This window comes from Gouania willdenowi, chromosome 3 (assembly GCF_900634775.1).
Source record: "Gouania willdenowi chromosome 3, fGouWil2.1, whole genome shotgun sequence".
NCBI classification, from domain to species: Eukaryota; Metazoa; Chordata; class Actinopteri; order Blenniiformes; family Gobiesocidae; genus Gouania; species Gouania willdenowi.
In genome coordinates, this window is record NC_041046.1 from 15,184,278 (window position 1) to 15,201,537 (window position 17,260).

A 17,260-nucleotide genomic window follows, 5' to 3' on the forward strand; every position below is an offset into this window, starting at 1 on the left:
CTGTGAAGTGGCATAAAAAAGACAGTTCCATGTCATAATACAGTTTAAACAAAGGTGCACTGTGTACATTGAGCGCCAAATCTTTTTTTTCTAAATCAGAGCACTTACTCTGCCATTGACCGTGTCCATGTCAATGTCGGCCTTTTTGGCCCATTTGTCCCAGAAGTTAGGGTCATCCAGAGAAATGTCTGTGCGGTTTCCAGATGCTACAAAACTGGCCTGCAAACAAAACGTCCAATTTGATCAAAAATAAATACTGACTGTTTGCCCAACAAGCTATTTCATTGTTTATAACATGATGTGTATCTGTTTCATTAGACAGTCAACTTATATAATTTCACTTTTTAAGTGTCTCATCTGGTTTGCTTACCTTAGCAAAAGTGGATCCCCGTCCCACTGACTCTATTGTGATGGTCTTTGTTCTCCTTTGGAGGATCTGGTCAATGTCCTCCTCACAGAATTTGGCCCCCTCGTCCTCCTCATCCATGATGGCTCCATAAGCTCCACGTCGCAACAAATCCTCAACCTCTTTTTTGGAGAGCTGCTGCTGGACACCCTGAAAAGTTCAATCAAACAAGCTCACAATCATAAGTTTAAGGGCTTCATCCAACTGGGCAGACCATATCCAAGCAGCAGTTCACTCTAAGACAGTGTTTCCCAAGCTTTATTGTCCCGTGTACCTCCTTTGTATTATTGTCAAATCATCTGTACCCCCTCTTCATATCATAAGTGCCCTCCCATAATTTTATATGATTTTTCATTTGTGGAACAGCGGCCTCTCCTAAACCCTAACTGTCTCATTGGGTCACAACACTGGTTCCCTAAGGCTTAATCTAGACATTTAAAACAATGAGTGGAATTTGTAAAAAAAAATACCATGTAACTTTTATGAGATTACTTCAATAGTAAGTAAATAAGGTCTCCTTTGTAAAAATCTAGCTAATTATTGTCTCCTATTGTCAGAAGTGTGATAAAATGGCCTCTACAGCATAAAATTATCTTGTTTTAAAAAGTTACAAGAAAATAAAGTATTACATTGAGCAAGAGTACTGTTATTTTGGGGCGAATTTGTCCCCAAAAAAAGCCTAAAAAGAAACTAGGAACATTTCCCTATTTATTTTAATTGAATTGTTAAATCTTTGTGCTGCTGTACCCTCTGTTTGGGAACCACTGCTCTAAGAACATCAGACCAAATATGTAAAACTACTAATACCGCTACAGTATAGTTTAAAGCAGTGTTTGTCAAATGGAGGTACGTGCACCCCTACGTGATGGCACTACTTGAGTGAGACAAAGTGGAAAATTAACAAATAAAGTGTCAGTCTTCATCCCACCTCAGACGTGGTATGACCGGAAATTACAAAAACTTAAAAAAAAAATCTATTCAGGAGCCAGTAAATCAGTGTTTTTCAACCTGGGAGTCGGTACCTCATGTAGGGTCACCTGGAGTTTAAATGTGTTTTTCTTTTTTTTTTTCTTTTATTAAAACAACATACAATCTTAAACAACCGTATTTCTATACTTTCACTTTGTGAAATATAAATTTAGTTCAACTAAAATGCTCAAACATGATCAAAAACTAATTCTAGCTAGAAATTCTTGATATAAAAATGAGGTCAAGATCCAAAAAAGGTTGGGAACCACTGCACTAAATACTGTTTCTTTCCACTTATTTACAAAATGAGATTCTATAAAATGTGTGTTATAACTATCATCGTTCTATAGTTGTTTTTAAATATTTTTTTGAAGTAAAATGTTGAAGTCAGACAAAGGAGGTACTTGGATTCAGAAAAGGGGTAGTTGAGCCAAAAAACGTTTGAGTACCACTGATTTAAAGAACCCTCCAGAAAAACAAGCTGCTTTTCAAACATTGCCCTTCACATTTTCATGTGTCATTGCCTAAGTGTCATATAATCTTATATCATGATATATTACTTGACATTATTTGATTATATTCTTATTGTTAAGACAACCAAAAACAGTAATATTGAAGCCTGAAATCATTCATTGCTAACAGTGAAGGTCTTCCATTTGAAAATTAGGTAAACCATATTTTTCTGAAATGACAATTTTCCTCAATGGGTGTGCCATAAACTTACCCCTCCCCCAGTGCTTCCTCCCAGGCTGTTATCTCGACCACTCATGCTCTGCAGCACTGCCTTATCTAGGCCCAGTTTGAGGCTGGCTCGATCGAACATTTCACGTTCATAGGAGTTCCTGGTAATCAGGCGATACACCTTCACTGCCTTGTTCTGACCAATCCGGTGGCAGCGAGCCTGGGCCTGTGACAAACACAAACATGATTAGTGCCTTAAACATAGATGAGAACATCAATTTTAAGGTTTTCAATTAATTTATGCCAACTTTCAAACAGCCAGTAAATTATTTTTTGTACTCAGGACTTAATTTCTAGCGTTTAGCCTTTAATCAGATTTTAACTAATCCAAAACCGACTCAATAACTTTCCACCTATCTGCTTGTGTCTAACTGCTCACTTTTTACACATCAGTGAATGGAGTGAATACTTTTTTCACTGAGCAAAGCCCCAGTGAGTGTGCGGGTACTACCTGCAGGTCGTTCTGTGGGTTCCAATCAGAATCAAAGATAATGCATGTGTCTGCTGCTGTGAGGTTGATTCCCAGACCGCCTGCTCTTGTGCACAGGAGGAACACAAAGCGATCCGAGTCGGGCTTACTGAAGCGGTCAATGGCAGCCTGACGCAGGTTACCACGAACTCGCCCGTCTATCCGCTCATATAAGTACCTGCAACATAAACACATGATGTAGATGACAATCAAATTCTCGCTACTGCTCACACAGCTGTTCTGTGTTGCCTGGGCACCAGTCTATTGACTTTACTTTAGTCCAGAATAGTGAGCATGTGCCTTTCACCATAAATAAAGAGTTTGAGCTAGTCATTCAAGGGAAATGACATGTCAATTCTTAATTGACTAATAATTATTATAATATTAGATAAATATAATATATTAATAATAATGAATCTTCCCTACAGAGCACATGTCAAACTCAAAACCTTTGAGCATCCAATTTGGCCCACGGGAGAAAATTAAAAATGACAGAGAATTACCAAATAATTCAGTTGTGGATATTTCAGTCCCTCCAAAAAAAAATTGAAAAAGTTCTGTTTCCTCCCTTCCTTGTTATTCCACATTTTGTAAAAACTCAGCTCCAAACGAGTGAGTTGGATTTTGCCCACGTTGGTAGGTCGTCGCCTAACACGCCTCCTAGAATGTGAGCTCCTCCCTCTCCAACTATCTTAGCTAAAACAAACACTGCAGTTTAATATAGAATATATATTGTACTTTATTGCCATATATGTAAATGCAGACTGCACTACTGGACGCCCAAACTGCACTACTTTTTCTGCTGCTGATCATGTTGGGAGTCGCTGCTTGGAGCCATGGACCCATTGTTTACACACATCAGCTGATAGCACTCTGTGCTAATTTTACACCAGCCTATGCACCTTGTAAACTGGGGAGGAAACGATGGGGATGTTTACGGATTCATGGCTCACAGCGCTAATAACGGACTTGGTTGTGGAATTGGACAGCTTCCAACTTTTACGCAGTGACGGAGAGTGGTAAACGAAAAGGAGAGATTCTGCTGTGTTTGTGTGCAAAAAGGAGGAGCAGCTGCTACTGCTTGTGCAGCAACGTGCACACACTTTTCCAACTCTAAATCACTGCACGTTGTTTGATTGCGTCATTGCGTCACACGCTACTATTCGGCCTTGCTTTAAACTCACCAAACCGAAGGCCGAATGTTAGTTTTTTTTGCAATATTCGGCCGAATATATTCGGTTGCCAAATTTTTTCACCGCGTGTTTATAACCTAATGTGCACCTTGGATGTACATGCCACACACACACAGCCGTTTCGAGAGAGAGTTGCGACAACGGAAGTTCGAAATAGACTCAAATAGTTCTCTGAAGTTATTGGTGGACAATGGCAGCGGCTGTGCTCAGAGCGAACAGCAAAACATGCACATTACTCCGCAAACACGCTATTATAAATGCTGATATTTTCACCACGTTTATAACCAAATGCGAACCTTGGATGTACATGACATGTTTGTGTGTAATTAATTTTCCCACTGGGTTTTTTTTAGTTTTTCCTTGCCGAAGGAGGGTATAAGGACAGGGGATGACATTTATTATCCATTTCCTTAAGTCCAGCAAACATTAGTGCAAACTTTATTCATCAATTTATCGTGCGCACGTCCCATAGAATTACACCGGCGAAATTGGACACGCTACTTAACTTTTCACCCGCAAATATACCTCTTTATAACACTACAGAGTATATACACCTCTTTGTACATCCAACCTTCAAACACATACTCATTTGCTCATAATTGACAACTCTGCTTAAGCTCCCACTATATGAATACATACTTCCGACGGGCACTCGTGTACTTGTACTTTAAATACTATTCATACATAACAGTGCCAACTAGGGCACAATAGTGTTGAAATGACCTGTTTTACCACCTAAAATCTGTGGCCCACTTAAGATCAAACATCTGTATTTGGCCCCTAAACGGAGCTATTTATATAAACTTTTAGCCTTAAACACACCTTTTATAAGTGGGTGTGGCCATTTTGGAAATTTCAGCCAATCAGGAATGCTCTTTGTATTTCTGCTCCCATAGAGAGTCTATCCTTTCAATCCAACATTTTAGGTGTCGTCCAGTTCATTGGACGTTGTCACATTATCACTAAGAATACCAGAAACATTTCAATGAACGGATTTGGACGTTGCACTAGAAAAGGAGAAATGGGACATTGAAAGAAGCCTTAAAACAAGAAGTTGACGCTACCATGGCAATCGGATGCCTTTAACCTAATCAAACAGTATATATATATTATAATATTCATACATCTAGTTGGTTCCTCAATTATCCTCAGAGTTTCATCCAGGAGTTTCAACACTATTTTTCAAAATAATGGGGGTGCCCATACAGTTGGATCTACTGTATGGTTAGAAATGAGGATAGGAATTTCTCACAAGCCTTTAAGTGTGACTGATCCAGATAACTGCCAATATCTGGCAAGGAAGATATTTGGCACTTGGCAGAGGTTTGAGCTCTCTGAGTGCTCTTGTTCCAAATGCTTTTTAGAAATATCAACATTTTACCAACAGGGCTATGTATAATTTCCCTGGTTGATTAAAGGTTTAGTACACTCTGGACAGTCTGTTGCGGGGCCAACATATTGAGAGATAGAGACGTTTCTAATTTCTCTAATCATCCTAATATTTCAAGTTTTCATGTAAAGCCTTGTTGAAAGCAAACACCACACCCAGACTTGCCTAGAGCAATACACCATGCTGCTGGAAATACCTAGTATATTTCCCCCATCTTTTGTTAAACATTGCTCAGGTTTCTCTGCATTTTCTTTTACTTCTACATGAGAACGAACTATCTGAAAAGATTATGCACTTCCTGCGAGCAGTAGCAATGCTTTCTTTCTGTGTCCGTTCTCATTCCCTCCTACAGACCGACCCGCTGCCCTCCCTGGTGTAATCCACTTCTAGTCATGAGTAAACTCACAGCATCTCCTACTTGTCTAATGTGCAGGCGCCTAGAGGGCATCCGTAACCTGCTGCTGAACCCTGTCTGTGCTGCACACAAGCTCATGTCTTTCAGATAGCATGAGGTTCAGTGAGAAGACAATACAAAGATAAAGAAAAAAGGAAAAACACAGACAAAACGACAATAAAAGTATATTTATGTTTATCCAGAAAGCAATAAAAGTAAAGTAGAAAATACTAGTGGAGTAGGAATTGGATCCAGTAGTATGTTTTTATCCAGATAAAAATAAAAACCAGAAGCTAAAAACTTGCATCCATAATTACTAAATTCCAAAAAGTCATTAAGTTCTAAACCTAACCCCTCATTGTAAAGCTCCCCACATGACTGTCTGGCTGAACCTCCCACAGCTTGTGTTCACTTGAGATTTATATGGGACTATTGCGTCACGCTAAGCCCAGCCAGACTACACAGGGAAAGAGAGATGAGAGCTCGTAATTCTTTGATTCTCAGACATCTTGATCTTCAGCTGTTTTTACATGCTAGTTTTATGGTTCTAATTGCATTACAAATCATCATTAGTTACAATTTTAAACAGCTGAGGGCAGTTTTAAGTGGGGACCAGAACAGGTAAAAATATTGCTTAGAGAGCGCAAACCTACGCCAAAAGCCAAATATCCTCTATGCCAAAAGGTATTATCTGGATCAGTAATTCTGATCATGGTACCAGGATAATTCACACTTTAAAGGCTTGTAAGATATTTCTATCTCCATTATTAACCAGAGGTGTGGACTCAAGTTACTTGACTTGACAAAATTTTTTACTAAATAAGAAATGTAAATTCAAGTTGAGGACCTTTGACTTGGACTTGAATGGCATTGACATGGGACTTGAGAAGCAGTGACTTATTCCCACCTCTGTTAATAACCACAGTAGGTTCAAATTAATGATTTTTTTTTTCTAAAAAAAAAAAACATTATGAATAGTAATCTGATCCAGATGAAACTTGGAGAAAAAATTGAGCAACCAACCCAACTTAACTGAGTTAAATTTATTAATGATTATTTATAATATCAATTCAATTATGAACTGAGATTATACATTTTTGAGATGTTGCCAATATTGAGAGAGAGAGAGATTTTTCTATAATTGAAATTGAACCAGATTCACTATGTTGTTCCAGATCCGGAATCTTCCAGGGCGTAAGGTCTATCTTTGGTTAAAATATTGTCAAAATCAATAATGTCAAAACTTTTCACATAATCCTGCTAACAGACAAACAAACACATAAATAAAACCTGGTGAAAAAATGTCCTCTCAATTGCTTGGATTTATATAGAACTTTTAGATGAGACTCAAAGCGCATATCAAAAAACCATTATTGATTCACACTCATTCACATCAGTCATACTGGTGGTGGTAAGCTACATTGTAGCCGCAGCTGCCTCGGACATACTGACAAAAAGTGTGGCTGCTAGTTTGCTCCTCAAGCCCCTCTGACCACCACCAACATTCGTGCACAATTCATAGGCATTCATATGAGGCAATGTGGGTAAAGTGCCTTGCCCAAGGACACAACAACAATTATTTTTGATTGATCCCATAGCAAAAAAATTGGGTGTCTCAGCAGCTCGAGACAAGTGACAATATATAAAGATACATACACCAGTTACACACACACACGCACAGCGCTATGTTAGTAATCATTGCATTCTGTTACCTTCGCTGTATGAGGTAGTCTTCCAGAATGTCCAGGCAGCGCACCATTTGGGAGAAGATGAGCACCTTGTGTCCTCCTGCCTTCATCTTTGGCAGCAGTTTATCAATGAGGACCAGTTTTCCTGCAGACTGCACCATAGCCTGCAGGTGGAAGTCAGCGGCGTTGGGGTTGTGCACTTCCCTGAAGTCCTCTAGGATTTTCTCTTCAGCCCCTAACAAAGGGAAAAGCATTGTCAACTTCCAGTACAAAGACTAGTTTATCAACAAAAACCTGAACACAATAGATAAGTAAAAGAAATAAACGTTGGTCATCTGTAAGAAGGAGGTCCTGCCTCAAGTATAGAGGTTTGAGTGTATTGCAATCTTATTCATGAGTGAGGGTAGGATGGAGCAGGAGGTTGACAAGCAGTGATGTAACACGAGAAAAGAGCTCCTAAACCAGAAGGTGAAGTTATTATCTATATTTCAAGCCTCACCTAAGGCCATAAGCTCTGGGTAATGAATAAAAGAACAACACTCAGTACAAGCGGTTGAATGTTTCTCTGCAGAGTGGCCGGGCTCTGCCTTAAAAAAAGTTGAGGAATTCAACATCCAAAGGATCGCAAAGTAAAGCAACAATTCAGAAAGTTTGGAAACTGGGAAATTGTCCTAATTTAGAATGGCACATAATGATTTGAAAATGACAACACAACACATCTTGGTAAATGATGTAAATACATTTCAGAATTTTTTCTTAAAATATTCATTGAACACAATATCTAATCAGTGTTTTCTGTTAGAAGCTTTCTTTGAAACAATTGAACTGAAAGCAAAAATAATTGCTGAATTATCCACTGTTTTGTTGCACCTATATATTTAATATCCATGCATCAGTTCCTGAAGATGATCCCACCTTTGATGAGGTAGGGGTGGTTGCAGCACTTTCTCAGCTCCATCATGGTGTTCACTAAGTTGGGCATGTTATGCTGGCCAGCTCCTTTAGCCAGAAAAGAAAAATTCTTCTCCAGAATGGCACGGTAGTATTTCTTCTGGATGTTAGTGAGCTCAACTTCAATGATGGTTTCTTCTTTGGGGGCCAGCTTCTTTTCCACGTCCTCCTTCAAACGTCGCAGCATCATCGGCTTCAGGATAGCCTGAAGCTTCTGCACCTGTTGGCCCGCAGATCGAGAAGTAAAGTCAGTACACAGGCATTAGGTTTCTATTTATGGCTTTCCATAATAAACCAGGGTCCTTGAGTTCTCAGCACAAAGATTATAAAAAGCAACAATGAACAAAAAAACTGCTAAATTTCAATATTCACTAGGAGTGTCTCAGTCTTAAATGTAATTTCAACATTATTGTGCCCAAGTTTGTACTTCTATGTATACACAAAATACTAAATATGTAAGAAACCGACCAAATCCAAGCAATAGGTGAGAGATATCAGCCAAACAGGACCTTCACATTATATTTCCAAGATTTTGTGACAAATTTCTATTTAATTAAGGGAAATATTATGTCATAAATTGAGGAAAGTTTAAGGATTTTATAAGAATTTTTAGTGTTTTCAAAGGTTTAACATTAAAAATGCCGCAGCAAGCTGATGTTTGTTTTTATATTTTTCGAGGAGTAAAAATGCTTACAGGGGAAATATATTAGCTCCTTGGGTAAGAGAGAGAGAGAGAGAGAGAGAGAGAGAGAGAGAGAGAGAGAGAGAGAGAGAGAGAGAGAGAGAGAGAAACATCCTACACTTTAGGTAAGACTTGAATGCACCAGCGGGGTGAATCCTGCATTCTTCATAGAACCATAGACTGTAGAGAGTGCATTGAACTATACAGGTATCATTACTTACACAGAGTGGTGTTCAAATGAACAGAGTAGGGATGGAAATACCACTACAGAGTTATTCGGCACTTTTAGTAACACACGCCAAAAATAAATGGCACATAAAAGTAAAAGTTGAGTAGAAAGTGACTGTTTACGTCTAATGGTGGGCGCTGCCATTTTGCTAAAACGTCATTCTGACCGACTCAGGGTGCCTGGATCCTGCCCGAGTTCCTGAGTCGGGTTTCCGAGATCAAGGGCCATTTAATTGCACTTTTCCGATTCGTTCTGTCGGATTTATTCGATTGCAATCGAATGCAGCATAAAATACAGAATAAACAATGGATCTCTTGATCTTTATGTGTGATAGCTAGAGCTATATAGCTATTTGTCGAGAAACAAATTATGATAATTCCAACTATAAAACAATTACAAAAACTGTGAAAAAGCGCACCTGCTCTTCAGTCTTAAGGTCTCCAAACTCCTGCATGAAGGTGTTCTCAGAGGGAAATCTTGCTGGCTCCAGAAAATGAAGCAAGCTGAAGAGCTCTTCTACTGTGTTCTGCAGGGGCGTCCCCGTGAGCAGGACCTTGTGCTCCTTAAAGAGGACAAGGGAAACATGTTGAATATAAGTAGTTCTTAAAACATTTTAATTATTAAGGAATGATACAGTACCAGGTTCATGAGTTTGAAGCCTTCCAGCAGCTTGCAATTCTTGTTTTTTAGACGATGGGCCTCGTCAATGATAACGCAGCGCCACTCGATGGCGTTGAGTTCAGGGCAGCCCGCCAGGATCATCTCAAAGGTGGTGATGACAGCCTGGAACCTGTACGCCCCTCGTATTACACGACCCTGACGACACAAAGGAGGAGAGATTCACATTTACAGCAACAACTTAGTAAAAAGCAGTCACCGGTGCTGTATGTATGACATTTTAGCTTGTTTGAATAAAACAATAGCTACTTGAGTGCAATAATAGGTGACCTCTCTTTTGTGTATCTCTGAGAACACACTTAAAGCTGTTTGTTCATTTGTTTGTATGTCTAGAGAGGCTTTGCTTTACCCTGCCTATTCATTTGTATCTATTGCCTTGACAACAAACTCTGAGGGATACTTAGTCATCCAACAGCAGTAGCACCCTCCCACAGCCAGTCAGCTACCATGCAGCTGTGGAGGAGCTACTCCACTCTCTCTCTCTATGATGTGCCTGAACGGTGCTGACAGCGAGCGCTCCCCTTGGGAGCTTCTATGACATCACAAGCTGCCTAGGAGACAGTCTGCTGGCGTCTCCGTTCTCCTCTGTGCTCGCTCCACTTAATTCTTCCTACGGTTGGGCTGAACAATAAGAGGTCCTAACCACCTGCAATGAGACACCACATGGCCTTCCAAAGCTCACTAACTGCCTCAGAGCGTATTTATAGTCTGAATTCCAACTTCCGTGCCTTTGATTACATCACAAAGAGGTGAGTGCTGCAGATGGACACACTTGTTTTCATATTTCAAAAGTTTGGTTCTGAAAAAGTCATTATGTTTAACATGCACGCAGAAAATCTGTTTGCTTATTATTTTTTGAATGCCTGATAGAAAAATAAGTACATTACAAACACAATTACCACATAATTCCTGAAGGCACTGCTGTAACTGCTACTACAAACATAAGTTTTAAAATAATGGAGAAAATAGCATTAGTCAACAAAGAGAGTGGGTGAAAAAAAGGAACAGCAGTTCATTTTTTTTAATGCTATACTTTTGTTATTTTTTTTGGAAGCAGAAGTTGATTTTCTGTGTTTAAGGCAATAAAGCCCTCTGTTTAACCTACCAAGGACTCTGTATTTTTTCTCTTTATCACCCAAAACCAAAAAAAAAGCAAATAAAGTACATTAAATGGTTGCAGATCTCTAGATGCGTTTCCATTACCCTTGGAAATGCGCAAAAGTTTTTACGCTTTAATGAGGCGGAATTTCAGATGTTTTGATATTAAAATTTGTCGCAAAAGCTCTATGGAAACACCTTTTTCTGCAAAATTTATCGAGAATTCATTGAGAGAAATATTCTAAACAGGAACTGCTCAAACAAATCGACCACTCAGGCAGACTTAGAAACATCTTATTAATAACCACCTGTGCATCTTTGAAATACATCTCGTACTGCTGCAGCATCTGCCTGCTGACGAGGCTTCCATGGTAGACGATGACGTTGAGGTAAGTCCAAGTATGGAACTCACGCTCCCAGTTAGCAATTGTGGAAAGGGGGGCGATGATGAGGAAGGGGCCCTTGATGCCCACCCGTTGGATCTCCTCCAGAAATGTGATGGACTGGATAGTCTTTCCCAGGCCCATCTCGTCTGCAAGGATGCAGTTCCGTCTAGTGCGTAGAGAGAGCCACGTGTTAGCGTTGATAGGAAACAGGATGCAATGGGAAAAAGGGGGAGAAGGAGGAAGTACATTTTTGTTGTGTTTGTTTTTATAGTACAAAATAATAATAATTATAATAACAGTAATAATGAGTAATAGTACTTCTACAAATACAAAAGAAAATAATCCATTGGAAGCAGGGATAAAAATAGTGGTGTAAAGCAAGTAAAATCTAAAAATCCCATGATACAAAAGTAAAATAAATAAACAGTAAACAGGAGAAAAGAAAAGAACATCATCAGCAGTAATAACAGACCTAAGATATGAAAAACAACATAATGGCAAATGTGAATGCCTCTGCTGCATGGTTCACATCATCAAACCATTTATTCAGCTGTCCAGTGGGTGGGGGTATTATGTCTTGATGCTAATTACAATGTGCACATATTCCCACTGGCCTCTACAGCAGCTCTCTCTACTTTTGATGAATCTCTGAGCGTTGGCGCACACACACACACACACACACACACACACAGACACACACACGCACACGCACACGCACACGCACACGCACACGCACACACACACACACACACACACACACACACACACACACACACACACACACACACAACCTCCAGCGTGCTCACACAGAGCACAATTCCCAGGGTTAATGCAGACACACTGACACTTTATAAACCACATGCCGTGGATTCCACTTTCTTTTTGTGATCGTGGGTAAAGGAACAAAAAACAGGTGCTGCAGCAGTTTGCACCTTTTATAGGAAATTCAACTGCCCTCATTGGCCAAACTATATACTGTGGCTACAGTCAAAGCCCTCTGTGTTCCTCTTACAGAATATAAAACAGGAAAAGTCATGCATTATTCATTATCTTGAGTTCCCAATACAGTCGGGAGATTCCTCTTTGAATACTAAATGTCGATAAAAAAAAAATTGTTGAATATGTCACTCTTAAATCTTGTTATCTTTTTATCTATACTTTACCTCACACAATTAATACTTTTAAAAAGCCAATTTAATTAGCAACAAAATGACCATAGCACTAATTTTGATTTGGCAATTTTCTTCAGACTAATCATAGTGTATTTGTACAGAAATACATTGACAAGCACAGAACACTGACCTGTTGTACCAGTTGAAGAGGAGCCAGTTGACTCCCTCGAGCTGGTAATCCCTGAGACTGTTGCTGTTCCTGTATTGCCTTGACTGCTCCCTCTTCTTCCACAGATTGGCTGGAGGCCGCTCCTGAGGGCCACATTACAAAAGAAAGGAAGAATTTGTCTCTTAATCGAGACTTATATAGAGAACTATTATAAGCAGAGTACACACATAAGATTTTTCAAAATGTTGTTTTATCTGTTACAGAGTCCACACATGAAGATAAAAAATCAGGCATAGCAGCACAACTGTTTTGATCATATTGTGTGTGTGTGTGTGCTCCAATAATCTCAACACAGCATGCCACACACACGACAACTCTGCCCAACCATCGATCTTCATCTGAGCCAGAAATCTCAAGTGAGCAAACACGATTGTGATTTAATGCTTCCTACTTGAAAATGTTGCTTGGAAAGATACATGAAGTCAGAGCTCCTACTCTGTAAAGTCAGGAAAATAATCTAATATTAAAGTGGCCAGCCATTATTGACATAATTTCACATGCTGCTGCACAATTTTGAACTGGGAAAGGCCGAGTTCCTAGTTGCCTTGAACGCAGTATTAAGTGTTTCTCAGTCAGCTCGCTTCTTGACTGACTACATTCCATTCCGTGTCACAAATCACGAGGTCATGAGTCGGGACATGTCAATTTTCCCCATACACAAGAGGAGTTTTGGCCGTAAAATTTGAACAAGTTAAATGAATGCGATTTGTGACCTTGCATCATCTCAGAGTCAATTGTCAGGACAAATTTACTCTTAACACAGGGCTGCCACTTTAACAATTTAATAGCAGTTGATTAATTAATTACAGAAATAATTAACGCGCTAAAAAAAAAAAAAAAAAAGCTTTATTTTAGCATTCCAAACAGCGCGAAAGCTTTCTCATTTCAAGAATTCCAGGTATATCAATAATACTGATACACAGACTACAATAACAAGACGGGAGACTGTGGAGCTTCTCAGCTTTTTTGGCATTAATTTTGGTTTTTAAAAACACCGAATGGAAAACAAAAGCCTAGTTGTGCAAATTTAGCAAGAATGGCTTTGCCCACCAGAGCTTTTGTAGCCTCTGCTACCACCTCAATGCTAAACATGTAGCAGCTAGCATGGACAGCTAGCATGGACCATGCTTGCTGCAACATGCTGCGAGCACGCCGTGACTGGCAAATGAACAAACTCAATGTATAAATATTATTATCTGAAGGAGAGAGAAAGCAACAACTTCAGTGTCAGAAAAGTGTTCTTATTGTTTATGATGTGCTAACTTATAGCACTACATCTGACATTTTATTTCATTTGCATTTTCTATTATTTGGAGATTGACAAAAGTACACAGCAGTGTACTCTTCAAGTTTGTTAAAAACAATACATGACTTTATAAAGACACTTGGTTAAATATCAATGTTTTGATCTGCCACAATAATGTCATTTAAATGAAAATACCTCAAGTTGAAGGTGTTTCTTATCAATTTTTAGTTGAGATAAAAAAAGATGAATTACATTAATTAATTATAGAGCATAACTAATTAATCACACTTTTGATTTGTTTTTAATCTCTTGACAGCACTAAGAATAATCTTATGAAACATAAAATAATCTGCCATCAGGAATGGGGAAAATTGGAACGAAAACAGCACGATTGTCTTTATGTGTGTACCCCGCTATATACAAATAAAAAGTATTAAGAAGCCATCTTATTAGCACTTATTATTATATACATGTATAGAAATGAAAGGTTAGCTCACCACCCTGCGTGAGTCTGCCTTGATTGCATGCAGCTGCTCAAACTCCTCAATCTTGCTCTGATCCACATCATCCTTTAGCTCCCAGGTGCTGTCCTCATATGGAAGAGAGCACCACTTCACCAGATAGTACACCACTTCCTGCAAGAGGAGAGAGAGAAGTGTTAATGGTGTAAGTGCTGAAGACGAGGCCATCCTTTGCTGTTATCATCAAGAACAAAGAAGACTGAATGTCAATTGAGATGGCCTTGGATAATTCCACCGTACACAGACATCAATGGAGTGGAAAATATCTGTGAGAGGTACAAATGCGTAAGAAAATAAAATACTGAGGGACAAAAGTACTAAAATCCACATTCAAGGACACACATGGCCATTCACATCCATTCACAGTGGTGAATAGCAAAAAAAGAGGGTTTTCTTTACCTCTCCTGTGTCTTTGTCATCGCAATATGACACTTCCAGCACTCTGTCGACCTCAACATAGTCAGGGTTAAAATGTTCCTCTTCCATCTATGAGATTAAAAGAAAGAGCGAGAGGAAAGAAAGAAAATCAAAAAGAGGAGAATCAACCTGAAGAGCCCACTCATCATCTGGAAATGGAGATAAATAACACTACTCTGGACACAAACCACACGTAAAATAACACACAGCCACACGTAGCATTTGCCCCAAAACACACACACGCACGCGCACCATACAGCAGCTTTAATTCACTAAGATAATTATTTGCACAGGCAACAAGAGCCACACAGTGAGATACTTACATCTGCAAAGAAGAGCGCTCTCTGTGCTTGTTTCATTTTGAAGCGTTTGATCTTCTGCTGAATCCTCTTGTCCTTCACCAGCATCTGCTCCGTGGCCCACTCACAGTGTAGGTAGGAACTGAGGACCACAGAAACACAACCAGACTGAAAAACTCCTACAGGCAACATCTGGGGCCAACAGTTGTGAAAACAGATTGCAGATCTAGTAGAGCATAATTGATCTCATCTTTAAGAATTTGTTTCAAAAAACAGCCAGGCTTCCATCATTTTCAGCACTTAGCTCAAAGCTTCTACTGATGTTCCTTAGCTAATAATTGGACAAAATATACATTCTGAATTATACAATAAACCAGTGGTTCTAAAACTATCTCTCTGAATCCAAGTACCCCCTTTGCAAATATACTATTGCATGCATATCAATGTAAATGTGAAGTTGCTATATAAATCCCAATGTATTATTATGGTAAATAAATCATTTATTTTTTACTAATGCGGTCCTGACTGAAACAGTATTTAAAGCAGTGGTTCCCAACCTTTTTTGGATCGTGACCCCATTTTAATATCAATAATTTCTGGTGACGTTTTTTTTTTCTAGAATCAGTTTTTGTATAAGTATTTTCAAAGTATAGAAATAAAGTTAATTAAGATTGTGTGTTGTTTTAATTATTTTTTTAAAAAGAATAATAATTACAAATTTTTTAATTTTTCAAAAATTTCAGGCGACTCCACATAGGGTCCCGACCCCAAGATTGAAAAACACTGATTTAGAGGCTCCTGAATAAATTTATTTAGTATATCTACCATTTCCTGTCATCTCAGGCCTGCTGTGGTACCAAGACTGACACTTTATTTGTTAGTTTGTTAGTTTTTCTCTCTCTCTCTCTCTCTCCCATTTGAGAAACACTGCAATGTACTATGGATGGGTCAAAATACCTCGGGACAAGATATTAAGCTAGAAAATGCTGGTAGAAATGCAAACACGTTTTACAGTTTTAATAGGAAAAATTGCTCTTTTATTGTTTATTTCACATTCACCAGAGTATATCAAAGTATGTCCAGAGTTAGTCTGATAAAATCATGGTTATTCTTCAAACTGCATTTTTTCTAAAAACTTTTTTCCTTTTCCAAAAACATAATTCCATATTGTAATTGTGAGCATAGTAGCATATATATTGTCCTGTCCTGTGAACTTTAGAAGTCATCCCATCCCTACACTATACATAATCTTGAAGATATGAAAAGTTGTAATGCTTTTTTTTTTCCACTTACTAGTTTTTGTATTTCACATAAAACTCCTCCACCTCAACCAGTACTCCAGGAGAAACCTGAAAAAAAAGTACAACCCAAACCACAAGTATGAACAACATTAACCATTCTAATGTGGTAGCTCATAGAAATCCTCTACTTGCATGGAAATACACAATGAAACTAAAGAAGTAAATAATCACCTCCTTTTTCACAATACGAGAGGACATGATTTTGTCGACTACTGCTGCATCCTCCTCACTGGGATTCTCCTGCAAGACATGAGACATTAAACATTGAAATTATGCATTAAATCTTGTCTACGAAGCATCAAATTTCTTTTACAGAATGTGGATTGAAGAAATCCAAAATTAGTCAAATGATGCAATAGCACTACAAAAAGCATGACCTTTGATCGGTTCTAGGAGTATTGGAAGTATTTGTATTTGTTTGTGGTAGATCTGGCCTCACATTATCCCATCCAAGGTAGTCTTGTACTGAAATGAGATAGACACTGAATATGTCTCCTCTCTCTCTGTGCACACAGCAGGGGTCCTGGTTCCCCTGTCTCAATGTGTTGGTAAGAAAGAACAGGCTGTTCTCTTCACCAAGAATGTAGCCTTGTTATTCTTCAACCATTTGTGTGTTTTTCAGTCTTCCAATAAGGTCTTGTAAACAATATTCAGGTTCAACTGTTTTTCCTTGTAAATCAACAGTTATATCCAGCCAGTGCCTAATTGCATGTGTGTATGAAAGCACACGTGGCAGGGTTGGGCTCAAATATAATTGTAATCACGTAACTGATAATTAATTACAATTATGGCATAATTATAATCATAATTCTAATTGAATTTTTTAATGTATTTGAATTGTAATTGAGTTCAGATAATTGA

General features: G+C 38.7%; 1 protein-coding gene across 11 annotated transcripts in view; it reads right to left on the reverse strand.

The window, feature by feature from the left end:
* Positions 1-17,260, reverse strand: part of chd9 (chromodomain helicase DNA binding protein 9) — a 120,579-nt gene that overhangs the window by 24,618 nt on the left and 78,701 nt on the right. For all 11 annotated transcript variants that reach the window (XR_003673430.1, XM_028441790.1, XM_028441797.1 and 8 more), the window contains 15 exons: positions 16,571-16,639; positions 16,392-16,447; positions 15,123-15,240; positions 14,782-14,868; positions 14,359-14,496; positions 12,577-12,698; positions 11,197-11,440; positions 9,752-9,928; positions 9,531-9,674; positions 8,166-8,421; positions 7,275-7,485; positions 2,568-2,763; positions 2,100-2,282; positions 371-556; positions 109-219 (listed from right to left, as the gene is read on the reverse strand). Coding sequence is in view for 10 of the 11 variants with exons in the window: in XM_028441790.1 (XP_028297591.1) it covers positions 109-219; positions 371-556; positions 2,100-2,282; positions 2,568-2,763; positions 7,275-7,485; positions 8,166-8,421; positions 9,531-9,674; positions 9,752-9,928; positions 11,197-11,440; positions 12,577-12,698; positions 14,359-14,496; positions 14,782-14,868; positions 15,123-15,240; positions 16,392-16,447; positions 16,571-16,639 (2,298 nt within the window). In the remaining variant the exon portion in view is untranslated. The remainder of the gene's footprint in view (positions 1-108; positions 220-370; positions 557-2,099; positions 2,283-2,567; positions 2,764-7,274; positions 7,486-8,165; positions 8,422-9,530; positions 9,675-9,751; positions 9,929-11,196; positions 11,441-12,576; positions 12,699-14,358; positions 14,497-14,781; positions 14,869-15,122; positions 15,241-16,391; positions 16,448-16,570; positions 16,640-17,260) is intronic.